We start from the raw sequence: 27,220 nt of genomic DNA on the forward strand, positions 1-27,220 counted from the left end.
ACACAGCCAAGATAACAAAGGAGTGGCTTCGGGACAACTCTGTGAATGTCCTTGAGAGGCCCAGGCAGAGCCCAGACTTGAACCCGATTGAACATCTCTGGAGAGATATGAAAATGGCTGTGCACCGACGCTCCCCATCCAACCTGATGGAAGACTGTGAATACTTGCGTACATGTTGTATTTTTGATCTTTATTTTTTTTTAGATTTGCAAAAATTTTAAACAAACTTTTTTCACTTTATCATTATGGGGTATTGTGTGTAGAATTTTGAGGGAAAAAAATTATTTAATCCATTTTGGAATAAGGCTGTAACATAAAATGTGGAAAAAATGAAGCGCTGTGAATACTTTCCCGATGCGCTGTTCATGAAAACCCCGTTTGACTGCACTGGTGGTGCACTGTGCAGCAGCACCTGCACAAATATGAGGGGTCCTCAGAAGAAACTCTTTCTTCAGAAGTTTGTAAGTAACGGTCTCAACAAGCATGAGGCGTTTTGGAAACAAGTCCTGATGACCGAGTGCCATCTGTAACCGAGTGCGATCTGTAAAAAAAAGCTGAAGATGAAATGAGGATGACTTCTTTAACAAAACAATGATCCTGAACACACCTCAAACCTGAGGATAAACCTCAAAAGACCAGGGCAAGCAGGACGGCCCAAGAAGCTCACAGAACTAGAAGTCTTCTGCAAGAAAGAAAATCCCCCAAACAAGAACAAGCTATGATACCTGCCAATGGGGGTCTTACTAAGAACTGACCATACAGGGTGCCCAAACTTTTACTATTCAAACTGTAAAAGAAATAAAGTCATTATGCTGTATGCTAAAGAATAGTTCCTTTCTGATGATGTGCTTTTTGGAAATAAGCTAATTATTTACATGCTTAGCTATTTACAGGAACAGAAATTGGATCAGTGGTGCCCTAACGTTTGCATGCCACTGAAGTTTGAATAGTCAGGACCAGAGAGTAGATTCTTCACCCAGCAGTAATCATTCTTTAAATCAAAGCCTCTTTATTTTCAGTTGTCTTGCTGGATCAAATGAATGTCATTAAAACTACAGATATAAAAAAAAACACAAAAAAAACTCTGTACTGTAGTGTACTTTAGACATAACAATCCACAACAGCCCAATTTAGCTTTTATATAAAGCTTTGAGTACGACTATCATTTTTAGTCTGAAACAAGATCTTTATTCCTGACAATGATAAGGCACATTAAGATGATTGTGCTGCAAATGTATGAACTCATTGTATAAGGAAACAGGTAAACCATGAACAATGTGAATCGTGTTTAACAGGTTTGCAATAAAATGTACAATAAACACATTACCACACAAACTGCATTTGTACATAACAGCTGCCGAAATATTGGCAATATTGCCACTTCATCCATTAACTGAATAATTCATTTGACACCTGAACAACATGAATAAAATCCTGTCAAACCAGATATCAGTAGATCCATAAAAAAGAGCTGAACCGTCAGGCGTACCGAAGAATAATCAAAGATGAAATATGTTATAAAATACCATTACTGGTGATTTACTAGTTTCCCCTCACGTACAGAAACATTGTGATTGTGTCTCACTTAAATTAGCACAACTTAAGTCCATCTGACTTTTTCAGGTGTCAGACTGTAAATATTTCACTTGCAGACTTTGTCAAGAAAGAGTTTAAAGTAATTGTCAAAATCCCCATGCTCTCAAAGGCGCTGTCGGTTGTTGTACCTGTAAAAATAAGAAAAACACATTATTACGTATGTAAATGTTAAGTCAGACACAATGCAGCTGCGTGACTTTTGTTTACGTCCAGTTAAGATGGTTGGCTTTTTCTGGCACTGAAGCATTGAAAGCAATCACTCTTAATAAATTTAAAAAAAAAAAAATTTAGATTTTTTTATTTTTTTTTATTTTATACACTTTATTAATCCCCGAGGGGAAATTTCTTTACTACAGCAGGGGGGCTCTCATCTATTATAGATGTTTATCAAATGCAGCAAACAATGCCTTCAAAATCAACCTACAATGTAATAGAACTCAGTGAATTTCACAATATAATTATTAATACATCAGTGTCTCACCTGTTATAAAAACAGGGTGACGAGATGATATATTCTGGACCTGCAAGCGGACCAAACATGTGAGATAGTCAGGCTGATCTCTCGACATCAGGTCGCACTCGTGGTAAGGCAGGACCTCCAGTATTCCTGTGTCTTGGCCCCAACACAGGAACTGCTTCTTCTTCTTTGCCTCAGGACTCAACCTGGATTTGTGAGCCACAAATTTAATGTTCAGATAGGCAAAATTTCAATAGGAATAGGAAGTGCACAATTTACAAGTCAGACACTTATTGTTTTGAACAGTTAGACTGAATAGTGAAAAAGATAAACAAAAAAATCATGAAGTTGAGTATCAGTTTTCAATGCATTTAAAAAAATCAATGATGAACAAAAACATTATGCTGAAATGGATCGAACTTGTTCCAGGATGTCCCCCAATAACCTGCCACGGATTCTCCCTTATTCTATCAAGTTTATTGGTTTGTCTAATTTTACTTTTATTACTCCAATGTGCCCAGATCTGTTGTTTTTTTCTTTCTGCTCTTCATTGATTACCTGTGTTTGTTTTGTGGTGCATTATGACTTACCCTTTGAAAAAGATAATCCAACTTGAATTAGAAAAAAAGAGCTTGTAAAACATCTGCTAAATAGGGAAGTGAGGTTTTCTTAGTTATTTTTCCACAGTTGACTCATACCTTGCATTTTCTTTTAGCCGACGACTGTCTCTGTAGTGCAACATCCATTTCCACTTCCCTGTTCTGCTCAGCTCTTGTAAGATTTCAGAGATTTTTGTCATGTCGCCTACAAAGTGATACAAAGTGGAAGCAATGAGTTTAACTGAGAGGACTTGCTTGGATGACTGTATCTCCAATAACAGGAAGTTAGTAGTCAGCTAATTGCACACACCAAGGCTGAGTAAATCCAGCGCTGCTCTGTCCAACATTACAAAACCACCCCGTGTGAAAAGCTCCTGATGGGTGAGATTCACAACATCGTCCGGTTCGTCAATTCCTGCAAACTGCACACCTGGTGACTTCTTCAGCTCGAGCAAATGTGGGACCTGAGTAGCAGAGAGTTGAGTCATTACATCATGTTTATCCATCGCCAAAGCCCTGCTGTGATCTTTTACAACTGATCCTTTACCTCACAAATGTGCTCTGCAATATCTTCATTCCTGAGGATGATGATTGGAGACGAAGAACTGTCCTCACCACCGAAGAATTCAGACGGCTGTATGGCAGTGTGGCCCTCTGCCTCTAACTGTGCCTTTAGAATTGAAATGTGAAATTAGCCAACACTTAAAAATAAAAAAAATTCATCAGCAAGTTTTACACTGCTTTGACGTAGCAAGTCAAGAGGGGTAAATTGATATTTTGCGATCATATATTTAGAGGGGCAGAAAGAATGCCCCATTTTTGGGGCATTTTTGTCTTTATTGCAAGAGTCAGCTATGAGGTCGCCCCAAGGACAGGGCTTATTAAAAGCTTTACATCTATTGTGTAACACTAGTCTTTGTCTAGGTCAGCAATAATATATTTTCGTATTAAAACGCATAACCTTTGCAAAGTTTACGCAGGCGTTATTCTCATCAACTTCAGTGAGCCAATACAGCATATTCCACACATGGATTCAGCGTAAGTTGTATTATCTATGGATAGTCTGCATGTGAGGTGTTTAGTGGACGCCTGTACATTGTAGTTTCTACTGCTGGTCTGCATGAGTGGCAATTAGGGGACATATACAAATTTTAGCTGCAGAAAAAAAACCTGGGTCACACTCTCCCCCTCTAAATGGCAAGAAAATAAAAGAATCGAGCAGTAATGTGCAAGAAAAAGTTTGGCTGAAATTTCAACCCTAAAAAAATAATTACTCATTACCTCATTAATCTGATTAAATGAAATCATGAAATTCCCAAATATGTAGCATTCAAATTTTTTTTTCTTTCCGAATTTATAATAAAAAAATATTACTGTGCAAACATACTGCTACATGTACACCCTATAAATTGATTACATAGCAGAAGTAGGCTGAATAGTTTGTGTATGAGTATTTTTATTATCTTTTCTTCAATCTGAAAACGTATTATTTCATGTGGACCATAACTTCTAATGTCCCATAAGGAAAACACAACAACGTTGTACTTGCACCTTTCATACATGGAAGAGTGTCAAGACAAACAAATACATTTTGGGTGCATCAATAATTAGTTCAGAAATGTTGACTCTAAACAATTCAACACAGAGAACAATTTGTTGAAAACTCGTCTTACCTTGGTTTCTTCAAAGAAAACATCATCTGATGTCACCAGTATGTAGAATCTGTACTTTGTTTTGCAAGATTTCCTCACAACTGCATTCAGGTTACTCCGGAAAGTCTCGTCCACTTCTTTTTTCATTTGATCACAGAAGTCAAAAGGGTTACTTGCTTCAGTCTTTGGGAAACCTTGATCCATTCCAAGGCTTTTCGGCCTATATAGGACCTTTTTGACAACACAAACATCATGCATCGTTGCCTCATACAGCCTGGCGCATTCTGCAGTCACACCAGAAACCCCAGCATGTTCCAATGGGTTGTCGGTTCCCCGAGATAATTCTTGAGGATACTTCTCTTCCTTTGTAGTGTCTGTCAGCTCTTTCCGATCAGTTAAGTCAACCTTGATTTTTTGTCCAACAAGTGACGAGTCCAAGTGATCCAGTGGATCCTCCTGCTCATCTAGACTTGAGAAGGCGACAGTCACAGGACTCGCGTAAGACAACCTCAAATTGTCATGAGTGTCCTGTAGGCCCATGGGTTCCTTCTTGCTCTTTTTCAATAGCTGTTTCATTTGTTCTGAAAAGATGAGGCACTCTTGTTCCATTGACCCCAGAGTGAGGTCATCTTGTAGGCACCTTTGAGAGAGTTTCTCAAGAAAAGAATGAGATCTTTTCCGGCTAGTGTTGTAGACTGTACATACGAGTGAGCTTTGCGGTTCCAGAATCAGACTGCCATCGACTATGCCAACGTCCTTGTGGTCCATAAATGAAGCTGCTGCATCTGAGCCTTCTTTCTGATCCATCTCAATATTGTCTTCAGTTGTTTGCTCAATTTTCTCAATTGAACTATATGTCAAGAAACCTTGATTTCCATTAACACATTTAGGGGAACTTTTTGTAGATTCCAAAGACTGCATTGACAGAGATGATGATGGAACCGCAATGAGTTTTGAAATGTCCCTTCTCTGGTACGGATATGAAGGATCATTTGCAAGGCAGGTACTTTCGGAAGAAAGCGTACTGGCCATGTGCTCAGCATAATTTATTCCTTCAGAATTTCCCTTTGGCATTATGTTTGTCTTCTTCTCCAAGACCATGGAGGCTGGTGTGGTGTATGTGACTACAGTCTGCAGTCTACAGTCTACAGTCTTAGCCTGCATATTTTTGGGAGGGCTTTCAATGCGTAGATCTGTAGAGGAGCAATCTACTTGACTTTCCTCACTCTTAGATGGTTTCACAGCCATAACAGGACGCTGACTGCATGGACGGAGTTCTTGAGTTAAAGCGGATGGTAATATTTTGTGCCAAAGAGAGTGATCTGATGATTCCATTTGTAGATCCTGTGAGGTAGAGGCTGAAACCACTGCTGGCTTTTCACTGCTTAGTTTTTTGTCCTTAAAGTCAGCTGAAATGAGGTTTAGGGCTTGGCAAGTGGGGATGTACTGGCTGCTGGGGCTGGAGTTTTGATGGAGAGACTCTTTGATGTCAGCTTTTGTGATCTCATCAGATTTGTCAGTGTGGTTTGATTTGGAGAGGAGCATGTTTATACTTTGTAGAACTCTTTGCGTCCTCATTTCAATATCGTGATGGAGACCACGATGAGCGTTGGAATCACTTTTGACGGTAGAAGCGTTACTAAGTTTTGGCTCAAAAGGCAGCTCATCCTTTTCAGGTGTTGAGCTTCTGCAAAGAGTAATGTTTTCGCAAGTTTTATGACCACTAAAAGCAGAAGTGTTACTGCAAGAGCTGGAAGAAGGTATGTAGTCGTATCCTTTTTCATCCATAGTTGGAGGAGGGGACCTGTGTTCAGACTCACTTCCTCTGACTACTGGCTGTTTGGTTTCACAGATCTGAGACACACTACACAAATCACTGGGCACAACAGCTTCAGGGCTAGTAGTTCCACTGATAAATGGTATTTCCTCCACGCCTTGAACAAATGCTTTAACCTCATCTTGTGGGTATAAGCCATGTGGTTGTACCGTTTCCTCTTCAGAGATGTCTATTCCAATAGATGAAATTCCAACCAGTCTCAAACTTTCGTCAAATCCCTCTTTGGTTTTGTCCATTTTGAGATCCGTTTCCGTAAATGCAACTTCTGCCTCACATATGTTTGTAACATCACACTGAGGTGAATGAGGCGCTTGTTGAAATGGTTCTTTTTGACTTGTCGTGTCAACCTTTTCCTTTTCATCAGTTGACTTGGTTTTCTGATCTTCAAGATCCCTGCTAAGATCAAAATTAAGGTCTGAAATCTCTTGATTTTCCATTTCTACATTGTCCTTTATCTGGGGAATAGACAAACCTGCATGAGACCCATCTAATGAGCAGGTGCTCTCATCAGACATATGTAATGCTGCTTTCTTAAAATGTGCCTTATCTAACAAACAAACATCACTTTCTGAATTTTCCTTAGCTGCAGAATCGTCATTACAAGTAGGCTTCATTTCTTTGTGAGTGACTTTTTCAGAAGGATCTACAAAGCCTTCTTGGCAAGGGTTGTCTTTCAGATCGAAGCTTTCCCCATCTCTAAATTCAGTTTTGTCATTATCATCTGTAAGAAGCACATCACCTTCTTTTTTGTCTACCTCTCTGTCTGGAACAGTTTTGGATGAATCCATTCCATCTTTTTGCTCCAAACTCGCCTGTGTAGTTTCTGGATTGCTAGTGTCATCGTTCATATCCGTGCTGTGTAACACCTGGCCAATTTCTAACACAGCTTGAACAGTTTCTGGCTCAACGAATATACTTTCCATCTCTTCTCGTGGAGGAATGGATGTCTCATGTCCTTTCACAGATGGAACATCAGTGTTCTCTCGGTAGAGAGCTTCTTGAGAAGTAACAGTCTTCCTACTTTCGTGGATGCTACTAGCTTCATTCTCCACAGCGATGATCTCTGAGGAATTCACCATCTCTTTGTAACACTGAAAAATAAAGAGTGCACAGAGTATAAGAATCACATTATAACAGACTGAATGTTCTTTACTCAATATGACCGAATAAACCAAACCTGAAACGTGTTTGTCTTCTGTAGTTCTGCTGGTGACTTCAGAGAGTCCAGTGTTTCACTGGCTTCTTTTTGTTGACTGGATAAAGAAGTTTCTTTTCTGTTGACTTGGGGATCTGGAGTGACCGTTTCTGCCGTGAAGTTTCTTCGTGACAAATCCAAAATCCCAGACTCTCGGTCCAAGACAGTGTTATCTCTTTTGCTGAGGTCCAAAGCTATTGAAATGAAAGGGTCTGAAGTGTCTCTTACGCTGGACATTTCCAAAGATTCCCTCTTTTCTGAACATGGGTACGGAAAGTTGGAGTCACCATGAAAGAGCCTGGCTGTTGACCGGCTGTAAAACAGTCCTACCCACATGTGGACAATGAGCAGCACCTCGTCAGGATTTTCTTGAATGGAGAAATCCCATGGTCTATTGAGGATGTCAAATGTACAAGGATTAGCTACATCAATGATCAGGTCATCTGAACTAGAAGTCAACTCTACCACAAATCAAGTAATCTGGTTGTTAGCCATAATGATGTCTAATTTCATTACATAATTTTGTATTATATAAGTGAGGTGGAAAATTTGCCCAATTAGCAACAAACTGACATTATGGAAATATTTGCAGGCAACTTTGACCTTAATGGTAATTTAACTATGGAGAGATGGTTTGAGCAGAGCAAATCACCAGCGAATAAAATCACCTGCTGAACTTAAAAGATGACATGCAGACATCGGTAAAAAGGAGGTCAATAAACTGGACAGTTGTCATTCACGATATTTCATTATCGTCCTGGTGTCTCCTCAAAGACACTGAGTTTACAAACACTGCATTCACCGGCATTGTGAAAATTCTTATGAAGAAAGAACTCAACATTACAGTTGATTATGAGTCCATATCAGAAACGGACTTCAAAGCAAAGAAGCTAATGGAGCCCAACACTCCAGAAGAGCTAATAAACAGTGTATTTTGATGGTCAACTACTTTTCAGCCACAGGGGAAATGAGTGCAATCGGCACCTCAAACCCATAAAGAGATAAAAACGGGCCGAAGTATTCAACACTGGCCTTCAACGAGCATACAAAGAATCTCAATGACTCACAGGAGACTAATAATTAATAAATTATTAATTTCTTCATTCAGAAATGGAGACTAATAAAGGAACCACAGGAGGATTCATGAACAGCCTGATGATTTTTTTCAGTTTTTTTTTTTTTTTTTTTTTATCTATAGAGAAATGTCTCTATGGCCGTAGAAAGTAGAGCAACATGCTTGCCAAGCAACACGTCCACCTAACAAAAACTGCAAACCCGGAAGTTTTCAAAGCCAATCGACTGACTATTTTTCACTACTTACTAATACAAGTATATAGCAAAACAATTAAATCAATCTCTAAGAAAAACCAAAACCAAACACAAGCATAGCTTTGCATTATGAGCAGACAGTCCAGAAGGGACTATTTCTTTGTAAGACTGCTTAACGAACAACACATACAAAATAGTTTAAATTGACTTTCATATTGCCATACTTGGTACAGTTTTGTAACACCAACAGCTTACTTACAAGGTCGTGATACATCACAGTTAAGGGGCATTGTTTGGTCGTAGAGTTCTGTCATGAGTGATTGCTTAAGTAGACCACTAAACTTATTTGACATAAATATTCTTTACTTTTATGTCTTTATGTTTTATAGTTTTCTTTTATGTTGAGATTCAAAGTATGAATAAGTAACACAATGTACATACCCATGCAAAGCTCGGATGATAGCTTTGTTCTTTGAGTCCACTGTTAACTTGCTGTCGAGGTTAAAGTCGTAGTTTTCTTGCCATTGTCTTGTGACTTGGACAGATCCTTCCTTGTCAACAAAGGTCCGGGAGTACCTGAACTTCTGTCTGCGTATTATGTATTTTTTTAGGTCTTCTTGAGTGCTGTCGTTGTGTTCACTTCTGTCTTCCTGACCAACAGAGTGGTGTAGAGGTTTAATTCCATGGCCATACATAGTCTGGTGATGGTGCAGAAGTCTGGTAGAACCACTTAAAGGGGGTGCCTGGAAGGGCGTACCTGGCAAACCCAACAGTAGAGAGGAAGATGGGGGCAATGAGTAAGAATGTTCCTTAGATACCACATCAACCAATTCACTTTCTCCCACAAGACGGCTTGGTGAAGGAGACTCAAGAGGCGGAATGAATGTAGCAGCAGGCTTTCTAAGCAGAGCATGAAGAACTGACTCTTGGTCAGGACTGGTAAAACCTTCTGTAAGGTCACTCTTCTTCAAACTTGTCTCAGGTTCTTTCTCAAGTGCTGGGTTTGGTTGTGGAAGTGCCTGGTCATTACTTGCACCGAGTGCCAAGTCAGCAAGTAAGTTCAAAGCATCTGCAGATGAGTAAGCACTGGTCATTTTTTCCTTAACAGTCTTATCCCTAGTACAGTCTTTGTTTTTGAGTTTTTCACTGGCAAAAGAAGCTGGAGTTTGAAAGTGCAACCACCCTGTGAAGACAAAACAGGAGAAGAGAAACTGCATGAAAATAAAAAGTAGCACATTGAAAGCACTTGAAATATACCAATGTATTACTTGTAGGAACATATTACCAACTTGTAAACTGTGCGACTGTTTCTAACAAAAGTGTTCATTTAGTAGGCCAATGACGGTCGTGCTTGTGTGCAGATTGACAGGACGAGCAAAAATGCAGTACAAGCAAGGAAAGCGCAAAAGCAAACTAAGAGTTAGTAAAGACTTCGCAAAGCGTAGAGGTAGCATTTAAGGACGGCTACAGGGGGGACTGAGCCAAGCAAAGGGTCGGGTAGTTTGAATGTCATGGACAATACTGAAGGGGTTTTATACATCATAGACACGAAACAAGCAATCCATATCTCTCAATTTTGACACATGACTTACATTTCTTTTTAATGAATTCTGCAGAGATCCCTTGATGCTTTGTCAGTGTTTTAATCCTGCCCCTTCTTGGGAAAATTGATGGAGGTCTTTGTATGATTTGAGGCTGCTTGTCCAAAAGGGTCTGTTCTTTTGTCTCTGCTGAGTCTTTCCTTTGCTGAGAATCCTGATTCTCTGTTGTCCATACCTTATTTGAGGTCTCTTTAGGGCTCAGGCCTAGAGCATATGCAAAAAGAGGGTCAACTGAGGATGTCTTTGAACCTTCCTTGACACCAACATTGGGACCGTGGGTATTTAAATGATCAGACTCTAACGCCTCAGAGTCGCAATTCACTTGTGTTTTCTTGAGACAGTGCTCATCGTCTTGGGCAGTATTTGCACCAGATTCCTTTGTCATAAGGAGATCTGTTTTTCTCTTTCCTCTTAAAAGAACTGACTTTAGTTTATACAACAGAAATTCACCCTTCTGACGCTTTTTCAGGGGACGGATATCAGTCCGTTTTTCTTGACTTGCTGGTGAGGGAGGAGTATCTGTGCCAACATTATCCAAGGATTGCACATTACTCTCTGCATTTAAAGGCATTGCACCACTGCAGTCTTCGGACTCTGTCTGAAGGCTCTGTTCAAGATTCACATGACTGGCAAAGGCGTTTTGAAGATGGTTCCCACCATCCATGGATTTTGTTGTCTCCGTTTCATCAACTGCTGTCTCTGGAGAAGTTCTCGGCTCTTGCTCCATTTCAACAGTGTCATGAGCATTCACGGGCACTTCAAGCAACATTTTCTCAGGGGGCTGTTCATCTTGTGCAGATTGAAGCTTATCCTTTAAAGACTTAATATGATCAGCAATATCTACAGACCCAAAAGGAACCAAGATTCGTCCACATTCGCTGATAAGTGGCTTTAGGTCCCAGCGCTCGGTTTTCTTTCGCAAAGGAGAAGCCTCAAGTTCCATTAAAATGGTGCTTCCCAAGCTCTGCTGTCCAAAGTCAGATTTTGGCTCCTCTGCTACAGCTAAATCGAAAGTAGATCTGACTTTTTTAGTTTTGGTTGATAGTTTTCCAAATTTGCGCTTACGCCGCTGAAATTTCCTCCGATCAATGTTTGAAGGACTACTCGAATGCAGGTGATCAGGTGATTCCTTGGCATGTTCATCCTTCCTACTGTTCAAGCTGTCAGTGTCCCCTGGTGTTTTGACAGTCTGTAAAGTAGGAGTCTCAACACAATCGTTAGACACCTTTTTCTGTCTTTTGGAAAGTCCCCTGCAAAGACTGGTAACCTCAGCGCAAGCCAAAACAGTTTTAGTTTTGTCAGTCTCATCACTGAGAGAGTTCATTTCTTCTGTTTGTAATTTGGCTCGAGCTGAAAAAGCAGAAAACTCAAAGTTATTATCATTTGTTGTTGACATCGCACTGACACTTGGTTCTGCTGAAGTGATTCTGACAATCAGCTCTGCAGGCAGGTCGTCTGATGTAGGAGGAGTTAGAAGATTTTTCGACCCCATATCATCAGTTCTATTCTGCACAGTGAGGTCATTGCATTTTTCATCATCTTTGGTAGCGTCTCCAGCTCGCAAATTGTCTGGTACAATAATTTGCGTAGGCATAGCTGTTAACTCATCTTGTGCTTCAGTACTTGATATACTGCTGTCCACAGATTTCCTGACATTTACATGAGGTTCCTGGTCTGAAAACCCCATGCTAACAGGACTGGCTGATGCCTCCTCAGGAGATGGACAGATATAGAGGTCATCCTCAAGGTCTTCTCTTTGCTCCTCATGTCCAGTCGCCAGGATTTCTGAAGCCTTAGACACTGCAAGTTGAAAGGACGCTGGCTTTCTCAAGTACGAGTTAAAACTCTGCCATGCCTTGTTCGTCCACTCAGGGGATGAATAGAGATGTATGTCAACATCCGGCACATCGTACTGATCTGCAGAGATGCTGACCTCCTGAGCGGGTGTTACTGCCAGCCAAGGATTTATCAGTGCTGTGTAGCTCTGCATATGCTGCTCCAATACGTCACACAGTTCGTCACTTGGGTCGGTATGTGCTTTCTCAACTTCACCCTCTGCATAATGCAATACTGGTAGAAGCCGAAGGATTTCAGGTGACATGGCAAAGTCTCCCTGTCCAAGTGATGTGTCTGTGACAAATTAAGAAAGAATACTTGTTTAGTAGCTACTCTTTTAACCTTGAATGGCATTGCTGCTAATCAAGCACAAATCAGTCATGATTTAAGGGACGTAAGAAACACATCAAATACAAATATTTAACGTTAAATTCTAATTGTTCAAATGTTATAATCACCTCTCACTATAACTCGAGAGTCTGGAAACACAAACAGGCCTTGCAGAACCTCAGTCGCACTGGAGCCGGTATCTAAAAAAGAAGATATGTTTTTGATACGTGGCTGTCTTATCTTAAAGATTTTTATTATGCAACTGACAACACAGTATGCTGTCATCATATCTTACCATCATATGTGAGGAAATGCGAGGAGTCCAACAGGATAAGAAATCCGCCATCGTTAAGTGGAATAGTCAGAGCCTGCAAAAATGAGTCATGTTTTTTAGATGTTTGAGAACAAGTATAATTCACAACATATTACTCAGTGTAAACTGCACAGAGGAGAACCAACTTGTACTGCAATGACAAATTCTGCAGCTGAAACTATTTACAGAAAAAGGAAAAATTATTAATTACAAATAATTGTTCATGTCATTTGATAAGAACTAAAACATTTTGCTGGTTAAAGTTGTAAAAATCTAATGGTTTGCTTGTTTTTTTTTCTGCATTTCAAATTGTTATAAACTCCAGAGTTTCTGACCGTTAGCCATTTAATGTAATGAAGACTAAGTTTCAGTCTCTGAAAGGTTGATGATAAACTCACAAGATCTTTCTCCCTGATCTCCCCCAGAAGCCGAGTGAGTGAGGTGGTTTCTTCCGCCTCAGAGGGAACAAACTCACACAGTCTGCAGTATAAGCCTTCCAGAAAAGCTGAAAGACCACAAAGAAAGCCAAATTTATTAACGATATCTTCATATATCCAGGAACTATCACCCCTTGACATTGTAATTGTTTCACAATGAAGATCTCCTTTGCAACATCTGAAAATCCCACCTTCACCAGTGAAGTAGGTTTCAAAAACAGCACTTGGCAACAGCTGTCGCAGATCTGACATGGAAATGGCTTGGTCAACTTTCACCACAGGTGGCCTTAAATGGAAACAAAGAGAAAGCGCAGGAAATAGTTTATATAATCTATATTATCAAATTGAAATAATAATTTAATGTGTATTTTGTATGTGCACATTTAACTTACAGTTTTGCAGGGAGTAAGGCCTCTGCTGTGGACCTCAGCTCAATACTGTAAATCTGGTTGACTATCTGAAGCTTACCCCTCCAAGGCAAGTAATGACACACTGAAATAAAAATGTTAAATACAACAAAGGTTAAGCTGCAATGTGAAAAATGAAGTCCCCTCTTGTAATACCACTTTGTATGTTTAGGGGCGATGGTGAGTCACTGTAGCATCCAGACAGTCGAGCGATTGGTCTTTTTTTTGTAACTGATGATTGTAAAGTTAAATTGTTTGGATCCAGTAGTTGATCGACTGAAAATATTTCCATCAGTTAAGCCTGTAGTTTATTTTAGAGGTGGCTTTTCCCCATTTTTAGCGAGACCATGGAAGCCAGATCACAACCACAGAAAAATCCCATTTGGATGCCATTTGAAATGTTTTTCAGGACAGTGTGTCTTGTGGCTGCAATAGAGACATTTTTAATTGGCGAAACAAGGTTGGTAAGCCTGGTTTGTTTGCTACATAAAGTAACCTCAGTTTAGTACGTAGCTAGATGACGAGTTAATAGAGCTATTCCAACTGGTCTTAACTGTGTGTCAATAAACAGTTCAGGTTAACATTAACACTGTCAGCAATAATATACAGAAGTGTACTAGGTTTTAGTCCTGGACTTATTAATTACATGTCACATACCTGTTTTTTTCACACCACTGAAAAGAGAAAATGGGAACCAATTATGATCTTGAAATTTTAGTGACTCTGTAACACTCACACAAGTTCGAGGAAAGCACGTGTTGCTGTAATCAAAACCGTACCGTTTCTCCAGTGGTACAAGAAGTGTTTTGGTATCCGTATATGAAAATGGCACGATCGCAAATGGACAGGTTGCACTGGGACACTCAGCAGTTTTATTGCTTCCATCGTCGAGCAGTTTATACATGTAATACTGCAAGGACAAAACAAAAAGTACTTCAGCTCCCTGCCATCTTTCTTACCATGCTCTCATGCACTAAGGTGCTCAACAATATTGTGCTCGCAAGGATGTAGCTACATACATAGACAAAGGACAGACACGAGCACAACATCTGAGCACTGATAAAAGACTAATGACGGGTGAAATAGCATGATGAAAACAGTGAATGTGTTTCAATTTTCTGTAGAGATTTCACAGTGAAGAATTTCAGTGGAATAATCTTTATCATTGCCATTAAATTAGTGAAACAAAAAAAAATAAACACATCTACAAACTAAAGTTTCTGCTGCCCTCTCCGTACCTGGGTGCTATCAAAGGCAAGGAAGGAGCTGGTTTTGGCGGACACTGAAGGCAACTCTACGGACACATGGCAGTCAAACCCCTCAGTGGGTGCTGTGAAATCCTGGGTGTAGTTCTGTAAAACCTTTTTAGCTTTACCCTGTTAGTAACACAAAGGACAATGATGTTATTCGTAACAGCAGCAGCAATTCTTCATATAGAAGTTGCACAATTTTTTGTTTCAGTACCTTTGTCAGCCTGATGATGGCAATGTATCCAGATTTCCCATGATACCAGCGATTTGGATCCAAACAGTCAGAGTACATGGATATGTAAACACCTTTTTAAACAAAGAAAACTTTCGCTTAATATCTCTTTTCACATAAAAGTAAATACAGGGAAGGTAATTTATTTAGATTTGGGGAAAAACGACTAAACCAATATTTAACTCAAGTTTCACAACCAACTGGCAATCCTCCAGCAGCACGGCCACACCTTGAAAAATGAATGTCACTATTGTTGAGGACACACCTCAGGTTCAACAACCACCTAAATGACATCAGCCAACTCAAAACAATGTCACATTATGCTCTAAACAGATTGTTTTCCATAAATTTCTCTCTTTTAAGATCCACAATAAAAGAAAGTCATACATGGAGAACACTGTAGATACTTAAAACACAAAATGTAGCTAAAATTTAAAAAATTGTGCGATTTGATTTTGTTTTCCTATTCATTGTACAAGTTACAAATGCGTTTCCTGACTGCAGTGGGTGCTGCTGCTTCCTCTTAAAGACCTTTACAGCATTGTGGATTTTCTAAAGTGAAGTAAGAATATGTTTCAAAAAAAGTAAACCAAGTTATCAATAACACTTCAAAACTCTAAAAGTATAATTACAAAATATAAAATTCATTGAAATAAGAAAGAGATAGACAAAACACTTGAAAAACACATCAGGCAAGTTCTGTCTCAAATGAAGATGTTGAAAATCTGGTTGTAGTTGGCAAAATAAACCCAGAAAAACTGGTTTGGTGTGTTTTTTTTACACTCCCTCACAAACCAGGAAAAGTAACTGTTAAGGCACCACGGAAATGTCAACAGGTCCAAACAGTGATGCATATCAGGAAGTGCAACACAGCTTCAGTGGCTTACATGTGACACAGTGAAGTTCTCGCTTTCGTGTGTCACTCCAGTGCTGATTTATCTTACAGTAACTGAATGACAGCGCCATAAAACGTTCATATCTAATGACTTCCGCACTTTGCAGCCTGGTGTGGGCAGACAGGAAACACAGCAAATCTGTAAGAGGCTACTGGTCAAATTTGCAATTTTAAGGCAAAACTGAAATAACAGCGTGACCCAATAGCCAAGTGCCCACATTTCCTGTCAATCTATACAGCACAATCTGAATAAAATGGAAATTAAAAAAAAAAAAAACATATAGCAGGAATACGTGTTACCACTGACATCAGATTGATTTCTGTGTTGCAATGCTACAGGAAAAAAAAAAGGTCCAACACACTTCATACTGAACTGCTTATATAACTTCTAGTTTCTGTTCATCAACAGAAATTCTTCCACTTTCTATTTTCTACTATCATATAGCTCTTTAATTTGCTTTCACTTTCAAAAGGGAGAGGCACACCAGGCAGTCAACAGACTGGTTTCAGGCTTGATCTGCACTACTTTGGACGAATGTATGCGTGGAGAACTTCCTGCAAAAGGCCATCAAGGTAATGACTTGAGATAAAATACTTTAAATTAATAATTAGAAAGGCTTAATACATGTCTTGGCTTTTTTTTTGTTTTTTTGTTTTTTGTTTTAACCAAGTAACCAGTGAGTATATCTAAGCTACATGTAAAACTGTTTTAAACAAATCTTAACTGTACATTTTCTCATGGTTAAGCAGTACTTCTTAAAATGACAGAGATGTCACTGTTGGTGGATGTCATGTCACATTGAAGGAGGGGAGGGAGGGAGGGAGGGAGGGGGGGGGGTGAGTTACCCTTTGAAGGATCTCCCAGAGTTGTACAAGTGCTATTTCCAATGCGCACACCACTCTCCCCGAGTGCATTGGCCTTGAAACACAGAAAAACATCAACATCAGAAAGATTGGAAAATTGGATGGGACTTATTTTCTCATTTGTGTCTCCAGTCTGTACCTTGTTGACATCATCAAACAGCAAAAACCCAAAGGATTCCTGCAGATCCTCCTCTGAATACCCCTCTTCTCTCCTCTTCGCTCTGAAGGCATTATACTGATATAGGAGAAGAATTCAAAAGAAGAAGAACAGTTTGAAAGCTGTGGCGCGTTCAAGAGCAGTTGAGGCGTTCAACATATTCTTTGCCTGGCGTTTCCTAAATAAAGGGTCAATTGTACAAATCAAGACAAGTCACCCTAAAGCTTAAAGGATGCAGCAATATTAATGTATACAGTCTTTCTACATTTATGAAAACAATCAATGTTGATTAAATGTTTACTGAGATTTCAGGTTGTGATATTGGACTATAAATATGATTTGGACTGACCTTTTCTTCCAGTTGTGGATTCTGTACCAACACAGCAGATTTATATCTGAAAGACTGCTTTGACTCCTCAAACAAGTACGCACTTTGAAGTGGAGCCAAAATGCTGCTTCGAAACACGTCGGAAGAGTCTGACACAGGTATTAAAACACCTAAAAGTAGACCAAAAAAACAAGAAGGTGAGCGCAATACAAAAGCGACACTGGAAAATTACAGCAAATTGCGTTTTGGATTTCAACCAGGAAAAGAGTCTCCGGGGAGTTTTTTTTTTTTCAATCCTAGGATGTTTCCCCATGACACGACACCTAATCGCCCTTTTTTTTTTTCTTTCTTTTTTTTTTTAGACTCAACACACAACACGAGTAAGTTTATCCCAAATAAACAGGGCGAAAAATGAACTTCAGATGATTTATTTTTGAAATCTTAACGTGAAAGTCACCCGAGAAAGAAAAAGATCATCACCTTTACTTCGGGCACGGCCATTCCCACTTTCCATTTCTTATGAAATATGTCGTTCTCCTTTCTCCCGCTGCGGAAAACAGTCGTTTCTGGTTTTATACATTACAGCAACATTATTAAATCCCATGTAACTCGTGTCTGGTGCACGTTTCAAAGTCACTTCATCCGCCGCCGCAGTTTCAACAGACATATTAATGCGACAACGAGGAAGTTGGAAAACAACCCGCAGTCCAGGCACGATGGGGCGAATATATATCCACGTAAATTAACTTTGATCGGGTTCACAAGTTACACGTCCATCTATTTACAAAACTTTCGCGGTCTCCGACATGCTTCCTCGCCCTGGACGATTAGTACGTATAGTCCTTTCCGAAAAAGAAACAGAAACCTATCGACGGGGAGGCATCCATCTTGAAAGTCTACACCAAACTGAGGCGGCGTTGTTGAAGCGATGCCGAGGCTCGTTTGGACTTCAGTGCGTGGCTTGGTTTTTTTGTTGTTTTTTTTCTCCCTTCCTCCTTCCCGTGGAAAGAAATGTCACTACTGACGAGACCGACACCGCGAAACTTCCTCCACCGGCGTGTTGTGGCCTGCTTGAAAGGGCACGACGAGGACTGTGGCGAGGCACAGAAACGACGGGGGCTGCAGGGGAGGAAGTTAAAGCTCAAACCCGGTTCAGCAAATTTCTCGTGAAACAGTCGAGAGTGACCAGCGGGAAATGCAAACCAAACACATCGACTCAATACAACTACAGCAGCAGTGATGAACAGATGACACGCTGTAAACTATTTCCTGTGACAGTTTTAATGTGACAAATATGTATGTTGACCGTAAGCCCGACCTTCAACATCTGTACCAACCCGACCTTCAACATCTGTACCAACCCGACCTTCAACATCTGTACCAACCCGACCTTCAACATCTGTACCAACCCGACCTTCAACATCTGTACCAACCCGACCTTCAACATCTGTACCAACCCGACCTTCAACATCTGTGACAGCCTACTTAAGTAGGTCACAAGTACCGTCGCTTTTTTTTTTTTCACGAGTGTTTGCATCGACTTGGTACCAAAGTGTTGGTGCTCTTGACGCACATATCGGGCAGATCTGAAACATATCAACCAAACTTGTGTTTCTGCTGAGGTCAAAGTTGGCCTATTTGTGTAAATAAACCAGAATTTGAAGACCATTACTTCTCTGTTATCAATTTTTAACACACAAAAAAAACAACCTCCAAGTGTTCACCAGGTATGAGGGATGTAAATAGGACCCTTTTAAAAACTAATTTAAGGGATATTGATGTTGCCCTTGGATCAGTTGTAGGCTGCAGTGCAATGGTTTCAAGTAGACTAAAAAAAAAAAAGAAGCCCTTTCTACCTCATCGTATTGGTTCCTTGGTTCAGCACATCGCCTGTGTGGTTGATGTCTTGTGTCTTTAATGCCAAAAGTATAATGCATGTGTCTTGCTATTGCAATACATGAGAATATGAATAGTTGAACGGAAATTTGGAGCCTGGAAAGTCATGCATGACTTTAGATGGAGCATGAGGACCTATGGAAATGTATGCAAATAAAAATGGCACCGAAGCAGAGATTTTGCCTTTGTTTTGGTTACTTAAATGTCCAAAGTTATAAAAGCGTATACTCTATCGTTTTGGTCCCAACAAGTATTTGGACAGTTAAACTGTCAATCTTGGTTTCTCTACAGTTGGATATGTTGTTAAAATGTTCAGAAATGGACAGACAGACCAGCGGCAGATTTGAACCACACAACATCAATGTGCATTTAAACTCGCTTGTTTACAGACTCCAGCAGCCATTTCTAGTACACAAATATACTCAACAAAAACCTAACTTTTGTCTTCGCTCCCATTTTTGGAGTAAGTAAAAGATCTTCACTCAAAAAGTGTATTTCTCTCCAATTCTGTTCACAAATCTATTAAAAAAAAAAAAAAATCCATTTAAATGAGCCTTTAACCTCTGTCAAGATTATCCAGTATAATAATACATCCAACATGAAAGAACACAAAAGTTTCCATTGAAACACAAAAGTACAACCACAGAGATCACAGGCTCAAATTAACCTGTTTTAGTTTGTTTTTTTTAAATAGCTAAATAAATTTAATTTAAATTTAAATTTAAATATAAATTTAAAAATTCTCATAAAAAAAAAGAACTGTCCTACCTCCACCATCAGAAACACAGTCGATTACTACGTTTTGCACCATGTTGCTTTAAAGGCATTCTTCGAGTGGGTTAAGTCATAAGGCTAAAAAAATAAAAAAAAAATAAAAAAAAATAAATGTTAGCTAGCTAGCTAAACACATGTTCATCCCAACCTGTTTGGAAACGTGCACAGCAACCGGCAGCTGACGGTGACGTCACCGATGGTCTCCATGCCTCAAATAAATCAAATATGTAATCCACAAAAAGTGTCTTGTATTTCAAAAGAATTAAAAGAATTTTATTTAATTTCTTAACTATGACCCTGGCATGTATATATATATAAATATATATATATATATTTTTTTTATTTTATTTTATTTTTTTCTTGTCATTGTAAATTGTTTGTTGTAAAACTTCATGTTTGTTAATAAAGTTTGTTTAAAAAATGAAATGAAATGAAATATATGAAACAAAATAAATGCACATTTATATTATTTTTCTGCATTGTTAAATAGCCACATGAAATATGAACGTGTATATAATTTTTTTTGGTATTGCTTAGTGTTTTAAATATATATATATATCTATCTATAGATATAGATAGATATATATAGATATATTAACAAATTTATAGACATTTCTATAAATGTCTATAAATTAATTTTTGGTGGCTTTTGTCCACTCCAGATGGGACAACGTGACGGTTGCAGGTCAGTCGCCTACATGTCCCACAATCCCACTCCGTTGTTGATTTAGGTTCTCCGCACCCGGCTGTCCCGCGGTGTTTTGTAGTTATGCAGCCTTTTCGGTCTTCTTCATCTTGCTCCAGAATGATTTACACGTTTGGCTGAATCCACGAGGTTTACGCAGCAGTGAACGGGAACATGAAATGGAGATCACCCGGACCAGACCGTCCTTGTATGGAGAAATCGGTAAGTAGCTTACAGTTGCTGTCCAGAAGTAACCCAAGATAACGGTATGAAAACAAGTCAGCGAAGGACTGGACGGGGTTTGCTTTCATCAATTTCCATTTCATGGAGACAAGTATTCAGCGTCCCTGTGACGTATACCGTAGTCAGCTTTAGCTGGCGTGCTTTTTTTTTTTTTTTTTTTTTTATAAAGTGCTTGACGTTAATTTGACTGTAAGCTCTTTAGTGAGTCCAGCAGACACTCGCGTGCATGTCGTGCAACTGCATCGGTTCAGCAACAGTGGATAAAACATCGAGTGTGTCAAAGTGCAGATCCGTGGATCCAAAACAACCACCTTAATATGATACAATGCAAACCCAATAGTGTCTGCTGTGGTGGTTTAGATTATTGGTAAATGTGTGTACAGGAATATTCTCCTTTCTTGGTCAGATCATTTAGATCAGGATGACTACTGCCTCAGAAATGTAAATATACTCCATTACAAGTAAAAGACCTGCTTGAAAAAAAAAAAAATCCTACTTCAGTAAAGGTATTATCAGTCAAATAAAGCTACAGTATTAAAGTAAAAGTCCTGGTTTGGTTCTCCAGACAGATTAACTATTATATATCTATATCATTAGATAATTAATAGTGAAGCATCGGTGTGTGTACAGTTTTATATCCCGAGACTGCAGCTAAATCTGAGTGGTCATCAGATGATTAATAGGAGAGGAAAGAAGAAAAAAAACAGATGCACTTAGGATGCACATACTTTTACTTGTGTTTTATGAGGAATTGTACAAAAAAAATCGTGCTCATGAATAAACACCACAGACCTCATGAACAGAGGAGCTCAGTCTTGTTTGACTTCACATATCTGCAGCGCATGGCCTTGGATTCTGGACTGACCGGTCAGCGGTGCACGAGGCTGCCGCACGGGGCCGAGCCCTCCAGCTGCAGCAGCTGATCGAGGGAGGTGCAGCGGTCAACATCGTGGCTGTGGACTCCATCACCCCTTTGCATGAAGCGTGTATACAGGGACAGACCCAATGCGTCAGACTGCTGCTGGACGCTGGCGCTCAGGTGGGAGGGTGTCACTTTGCTGCCAAAATTCAGCAACGTAAAATGTTTCCCCGAGAGACTCTTTGGTCGTCAGGAGAGTTTTCATCTTACTGGTTTGTGTGTCTGGTATTTTTCATGGCTCTGACCTACAGGTGGATGCCCGTAACATTGATGGAAGCACTCCGCTGTGTGACGCCTGTGCAGCCGGTAGCCTTGAATGTGTCAAGCTGTTGTTGGAGTACGGCGCCACCGTCAATCCTCCGCTGTTTACCTTCTCCCCTCTTCACGAGGCATGCATGGGAGGTGTGTCTTCACTGAATACAACACTGCAGAGAAAGGACTTCATTTCATCACTCTCGCATCTCCAGACCTGATTCCACACAGCTTTTTGTACTGTGCTAGTGCAGAAGGAAAGTTTGGAACAATTAGTTTTCTTTCTGGGGGAAAAAAAAAGGGAACAAATGAATAAAGACAGGCCTTAACTACACTGAATGTATGACTCGTGTTGTCACCACCTTGAAAACATTTGAAAAGATCTTGAATTGTGGAAACGGAGTGAAACAGCTCACCGACAGGAGATGTGACCTTGAGGCTCATTGCTCGTGACCATTGAGCTCTTTGCCAGTACTTCAAAGCTCTTTTACATGTAACAATAAAAAAACAATTATCAGTAAGACTGTTGGACAAATTGTACTAATGAAGCTTGCAGAGGGAACTGGGAAAAAAAACTGGATCTGAAACCTGAATTGAATATTGGAGAAAGCTTTAAAAAAAATCCAGCCACAGTCAATTCAAGCTGACAACAGTTTCTGTGTTTTGTGAATGATGATTTTACAGTCACATTTATGGGGACACAGAGAGGGACTACTTCTTATGGCACTCAAAAGACAGTATCACTACTGACTGTCATTTCTCAAATCTGGAAAGACATTCTGCTGCCGAGCATACATAATGATTACTTGTATTTTTATGACAGGAAATTCCGATTGCGTTCAGCTAATGATTAATCGAGGAGCTTTCATGGAGGCCCATGACTGCCACTATGGGACACCACTTCATGTAGCCTGTGCCAGGCAACATTATGACTGCGCCAAAGTCCTCCTCAATGCAGGTGAGTCCACACTTGTGATATTGTGTTTTTCAGATCTGTGCTTTTATTTATTGATTTTGATCTAATAAGTTGTCTTTGATCTCTTAATTGCAAATTAGTTTTTGTATTGATTAAGCAGTCATTTTTACGACACCTTTAGAGGAGCTAAATCAGTTCAGATCATTTAATCATATCATTCAGACCAGAAAAAGACAACACTTTTAATTGACAGCAAAGAGTGCATCAGCATATCATGATATTACATCATATTATTATATTACCATACTAAATTCAATTATATAATCTTATTTGGCAATATTAATATTATTCATCTCCCAGCTCTTCTGCAAACTGAAAATGTAACGGTTTAATGTTGAAGCCGTTTGTATGTAAATCAGTCTGAAAACCAACACTTCACTGTTCCTGTGCAGTTTCAGACCGTTGCTGCATCCATGCTGCAGTTTAGTTTGGTGAGTTGAGCATTATTTGATCAACTCAACCATCATGAAGAAGATTCAAATTATTTACTCGGCGCTAACTGCTGGTTGTTTATCATAATATTTAAGACATTTTTTTGTTTTCTGTCACATTTTATTACTTTTATAAAGTGATTATGGCATTTGTATGGCTCTTAATATGCAGCTTAATCTAAAATCCACTGTAAGTACAGGATGAGTCGGCAAACCTGGATTTCATTGTTTTAATCGAGCCTTGGCGACATCCCGGTGACAGCAGTGAGCATTTTGAGCTATGCCATCCCTTCTGTGAGGAGGAGCAGGTGTGGGGGTGGCCTTGTAAATATGTAAATACACATCCTGACCCTCCCATTGTTCCCGTTGAATGTGACTTTACAGTGAGTTGAATCTGTCAGGGTTCATTTAATGCCATGGACAACTTTCGTTGATGTTGATTCCCCAGAACTTAATACCCTGAGCCACTTCCTCTCACCAATTTTTTTTTAATGTATTACCTTAAATGAAGGTGTCACCTTGTCCATTAGATATAAAACCAAAAAGGCTTTCAGTTAATGTAACTGAAACTTTCAGAAACAGTCCCCTTAACCTGGGCTGCGTCCCAGACTACTTCAAAACTGATACTCTTCAGCCACTTCTAAAAATGCCTGGGATTGATCATATGGATCTTAAAAAATTCAGACCTTTTTCACATCCTTTGATGATGATGCCTTTTTGATTTATTCTTACTCTTGTTTTTTCTGTTATCAAGTTTTGCCATATTTGATTTCTAATGTGATTTAGTTTAGTACTTTTTACACATTGATGTGTTCTTATATCATTGAAAGTGTTTCACAAAAAAGAAAGCGCACAGGAATGCTTCAGAGAGGAAAAGTACCTCTCTCACCTACAGTTTTGTCTTTCTTTTCCAAAGGGGCAAATGTGAGAGCTGCCAAGCTCCACGAGACGGCTCTCCATCACGCAGCCAAAATGAAGAACATTGATTTGATTGAGCTACTTGTGGAGTTTGGAGGTGATGTGTATGCCAGGGACAACCTGAACAAAAAGCCCATCCACTACACCAGTCCGGGATCTCCCTCTCACCTCCGTCTCGACTTCTATGAGAGTACGTCTGTTCACATGAAGGTTAAATCCTGTCAGTGTCGGTATGTAAGAGCACCAATAGAAATAACTCCTGTTGTTTTTCCTTCCTTAGATAACCCCCTCAGTCTACAGCAGATCAGCAGGGTGGTTGTGAAGAGGACTCTCGGCATAAGAGCACATGAAGTCGTTTCCCAGCTTGGCTTACCCAATCGCATCATAAGCTTTCTTTCTTATACGCCACCTCCAGTTATTTTAATTTAATCACATATGACAAACTCCACTGGAGCTCCTCTGGGGTTAAATGCTCTCCAGTTACATCTGTGGTTCTGTCTCCAGCAAGTAACATGACAATGCTGGAGTTGGCCTAAGTGCTGCTTCAGATGTCTTAACACGGCCGTGTACAAAGACTTCCATTAGCTTAAACTCTCGGACTGTTTATCAAAGCGAACTGAAAATGGCTTCAATTGCTTGGTAGCTTAAAGCTGTATCAAGAATTATTTTGATCATCAGGGAACAGAATGACATCCTGTATATGCAGCATGTGGCATCAGCTTATCAAGATGTTGTGGCAAACCCCGGCCTTCTTCCACCTCCAGCTGTACAGTTCTCTTCTAGATGTCATATTAATGTTAAGCCCAATATTTGCCGCCTTTTTCCTCTGGTTTGGCCCACTCACTCCTGCGAAAAATATTTTCATCAACTAGTCTTTTAGTTCAAGTTTGCAGTTTGGTGCTTGTCAGGGTGTTGCTCCGTTTGTTGAGTAAAAACAGCTTCTTGTTGTGAAGGCCGAAAGATCAAATGACTTCCTGTTAACAGGCCGTGCACACCAGTGGTGAACCCACGCAGGGGATTTCATTAGTTTGGCTGATCTGCTTTAAGGACTACGTGGCAGCGTTCAAACTTTCCCTCAGACTCTCCCGCTTGGGTTTGTTACAGCGGGTCACTTTCCAACTTTAACATCCTTCTTGGCACATAGAGTCGGGTGATGTCTTGAATTTACCAGCACAGCTTCAACCTGAGCAGAGGTCAGAGTAAGAGAACACACCTGTTTGGGCGGTCGGAGCCTTAACAATTAGCTCTGAGGCTTTGGCAACACTATTGATCGTTTCATATTACTTGGAGCCAGTTAAGTCAGTGTTAACATCACATCTATTGCTTCATGAGCTTGAAATATACAAACATGAACTTAGTTTGCTCATCATGACCAAGTAAGTGTGAATGTACGTTTTATCATATTATTGAGGGAAATTCTTGTGGGTTGATAACGAGGTATGTATTTGTATATATTCTAGAACTATTTATTTTCAGTGTAAATTTGTAAATAATACAGATGGTTCTACCTCTATAAAGTTTGTGTAAATAAATAGGCTACCAGACTATTTTAAGAACAATGTAGTGCTTTCAATTCTATTGTAATTGAACAAAGGGCATCAGTTTCTAAAACTGGCCATTATATATTTTTGTATTGTTATTTGTTGTTGTAAAATATTATTTCAATGAATTGCACTGGTCAAAACTATTTTCATAACAGACATTTTCAATCGGATGTCAAAACTGCATTGTAGCACTGACAAAAAGTATTGCAGACTTAATGTGCATTCTCACCCTGCATACAGTATATTGTAGATATAGAAGATTTAGTACATCACAAATGCAAACTGTACTGTGTATATTTAAACTGGCATTAAACTTTTGAAGTATTCTTGTTTCTTATTTATGGAGCTTAAAATTACACACAAAGTCCTCTAAAAATAACATTTGAATTCAATTGTGAGACCTCCAGGATCTGTTTATTGGAAACCAAACTTGACCAGCCGGCCATTAACATATCTTGGTCTGTAGATAATAATCCATCATAGGAGTATAACTGTGTAATTATTTGTCCGCAGGTATTAGCCACATTGTCCAACTTGAGTTGTGTAAATGCCTTCAAATTCAGGTTCAGTAATGTAATAATTGATGGATCATGTGAAAAGTGTGACTTTGGAAATTTTAGATCTACTGCATGTGCAGCATTAATTCAGTTGACTGTAGTGGATATGTTAGGGGGAGTTCGGAAACACTTTGACCAATATCTTAAGATCAAGCTTCCTCTGACTATATCTGACGGTACCTTCAGAGGAAGCTTGTGGCTTGGCTAGAACCGTTGAGTATGTTGCAATCACATAATTTAACAAGGTGCAAGTAGTAAAACAAAGTAATTTTCTTTAAAAAAAAAAAAATTAAAATGAGAAACTTATTTGTGTTTTAATGCAATTATTCAAGTTGAGCAGTTCAAATTTAAACGTAAATGATTCAAATTCAGTTTTCAGTGATGCATATTTCAGCCTGTAGTTTAAAGCACGTTTTGTTTCTGCACAAAACTGGTGTAAAGGGGATTACACTGAAACTTTCGGTCTATCAAAGCTGGAAAATCGCACAGTGGGAAAGGAAAGATTGCATACTTGGAATAGAATATGTCCAAAAACTACAGAACAAAAGACACCACTGCTGTCTTTGTCAAGAGGCGGTGGTGGAGGATTTAGAGAAAACTCTGACTGAAGTTTAGATAAGAGCTACCTGCTGCTCCCACCTACACTCAGATAATAGATGCATTCATTCCATATGACCCTCACAAAAGCATGACCTAACATGAGCTGCTACTGCCGAGCCAGACTGACAGGTACCTGGTCCGACACTGATTGCACAATATTTGAACAGAAA

At 39.5% G+C, this 27,220-nt stretch overlaps 2 protein-coding genes across 4 annotated transcripts; one reads left to right on the top strand and one right to left on the bottom strand.

Moving 5' to 3' along the window:
* Positions 1–1,271: 1,271 nt before the first annotated feature.
* Positions 1,272–18,538, bottom strand: tasor2 (transcription activation suppressor family member 2). Of its 2 annotated transcripts, none has more exons than XM_069163583.1 (22): positions 17,736–18,538; positions 17,277–17,425; positions 16,910–17,005; positions 16,753–16,825; positions 14,994–15,085; positions 14,768–14,905; positions 14,309–14,439; positions 14,187–14,203; positions 13,515–13,614; positions 13,314–13,408; positions 13,084–13,190; positions 12,668–12,740; positions 12,501–12,572; positions 10,198–12,336; positions 9,047–9,362; positions 7,319–7,727; positions 4,326–7,232; positions 3,200–3,322; positions 2,963–3,116; positions 2,752–2,857; positions 2,078–2,259; positions 1,272–1,724 (listed from the first exon to the last, which is right to left on the bottom strand). In XM_069163583.1, the coding sequence occupies exons 1-22, from the start codon at positions 17,767–17,769 to the stop codon at positions 1,627–1,629; spliced, it is 7,611 nt and encodes a 2,536-aa protein (XP_069019684.1). In that variant the 5' UTR covers positions 17,770–18,538; the 3' UTR covers positions 1,272–1,626. The 2 variants fall into 2 exon arrangements, with proteins under 2 accessions (XP_069019684.1, XP_069019683.1); XM_069163582.1 differs by having other exon boundaries at positions 9,047–9,788.
* Positions 16,400–26,218, top strand: asb13b (ankyrin repeat and SOCS box containing 13b). 2 transcript variants are annotated; one of them, XM_069163585.1, is made up of 7 exons: positions 16,400–16,479; positions 20,730–20,832; positions 21,693–21,892; positions 22,024–22,174; positions 22,848–22,982; positions 24,348–24,539; positions 24,630–26,218. In XM_069163585.1, exons 2-7 carry the CDS (start codon positions 20,790–20,792, stop codon positions 24,776–24,778), a joined length of 870 nt encoding a protein of 289 aa, XP_069019686.1. In that variant the 5' UTR covers positions 16,400–16,479; positions 20,730–20,789; the 3' UTR covers positions 24,779–26,218. The 2 variants fall into 2 exon arrangements, with proteins under 2 accessions (XP_069019686.1, XP_069019685.1); XM_069163584.1 differs by lacking the exon at positions 16,400–16,479 and having other exon boundaries at positions 20,652–20,832.
* Positions 26,219–27,220: the final 1,002 nt, after the last annotated feature.

This window comes from Embiotoca jacksoni, unplaced genomic scaffold (genome assembly GCF_022577435.1).
Source record: "Embiotoca jacksoni isolate LCO1_2020_lvr unplaced genomic scaffold, fEmbJac1.0.p SCAF_3, whole genome shotgun sequence".
NCBI lineage: Eukaryota > Metazoa > Chordata > Actinopteri > Embiotocidae > Embiotoca > Embiotoca jacksoni.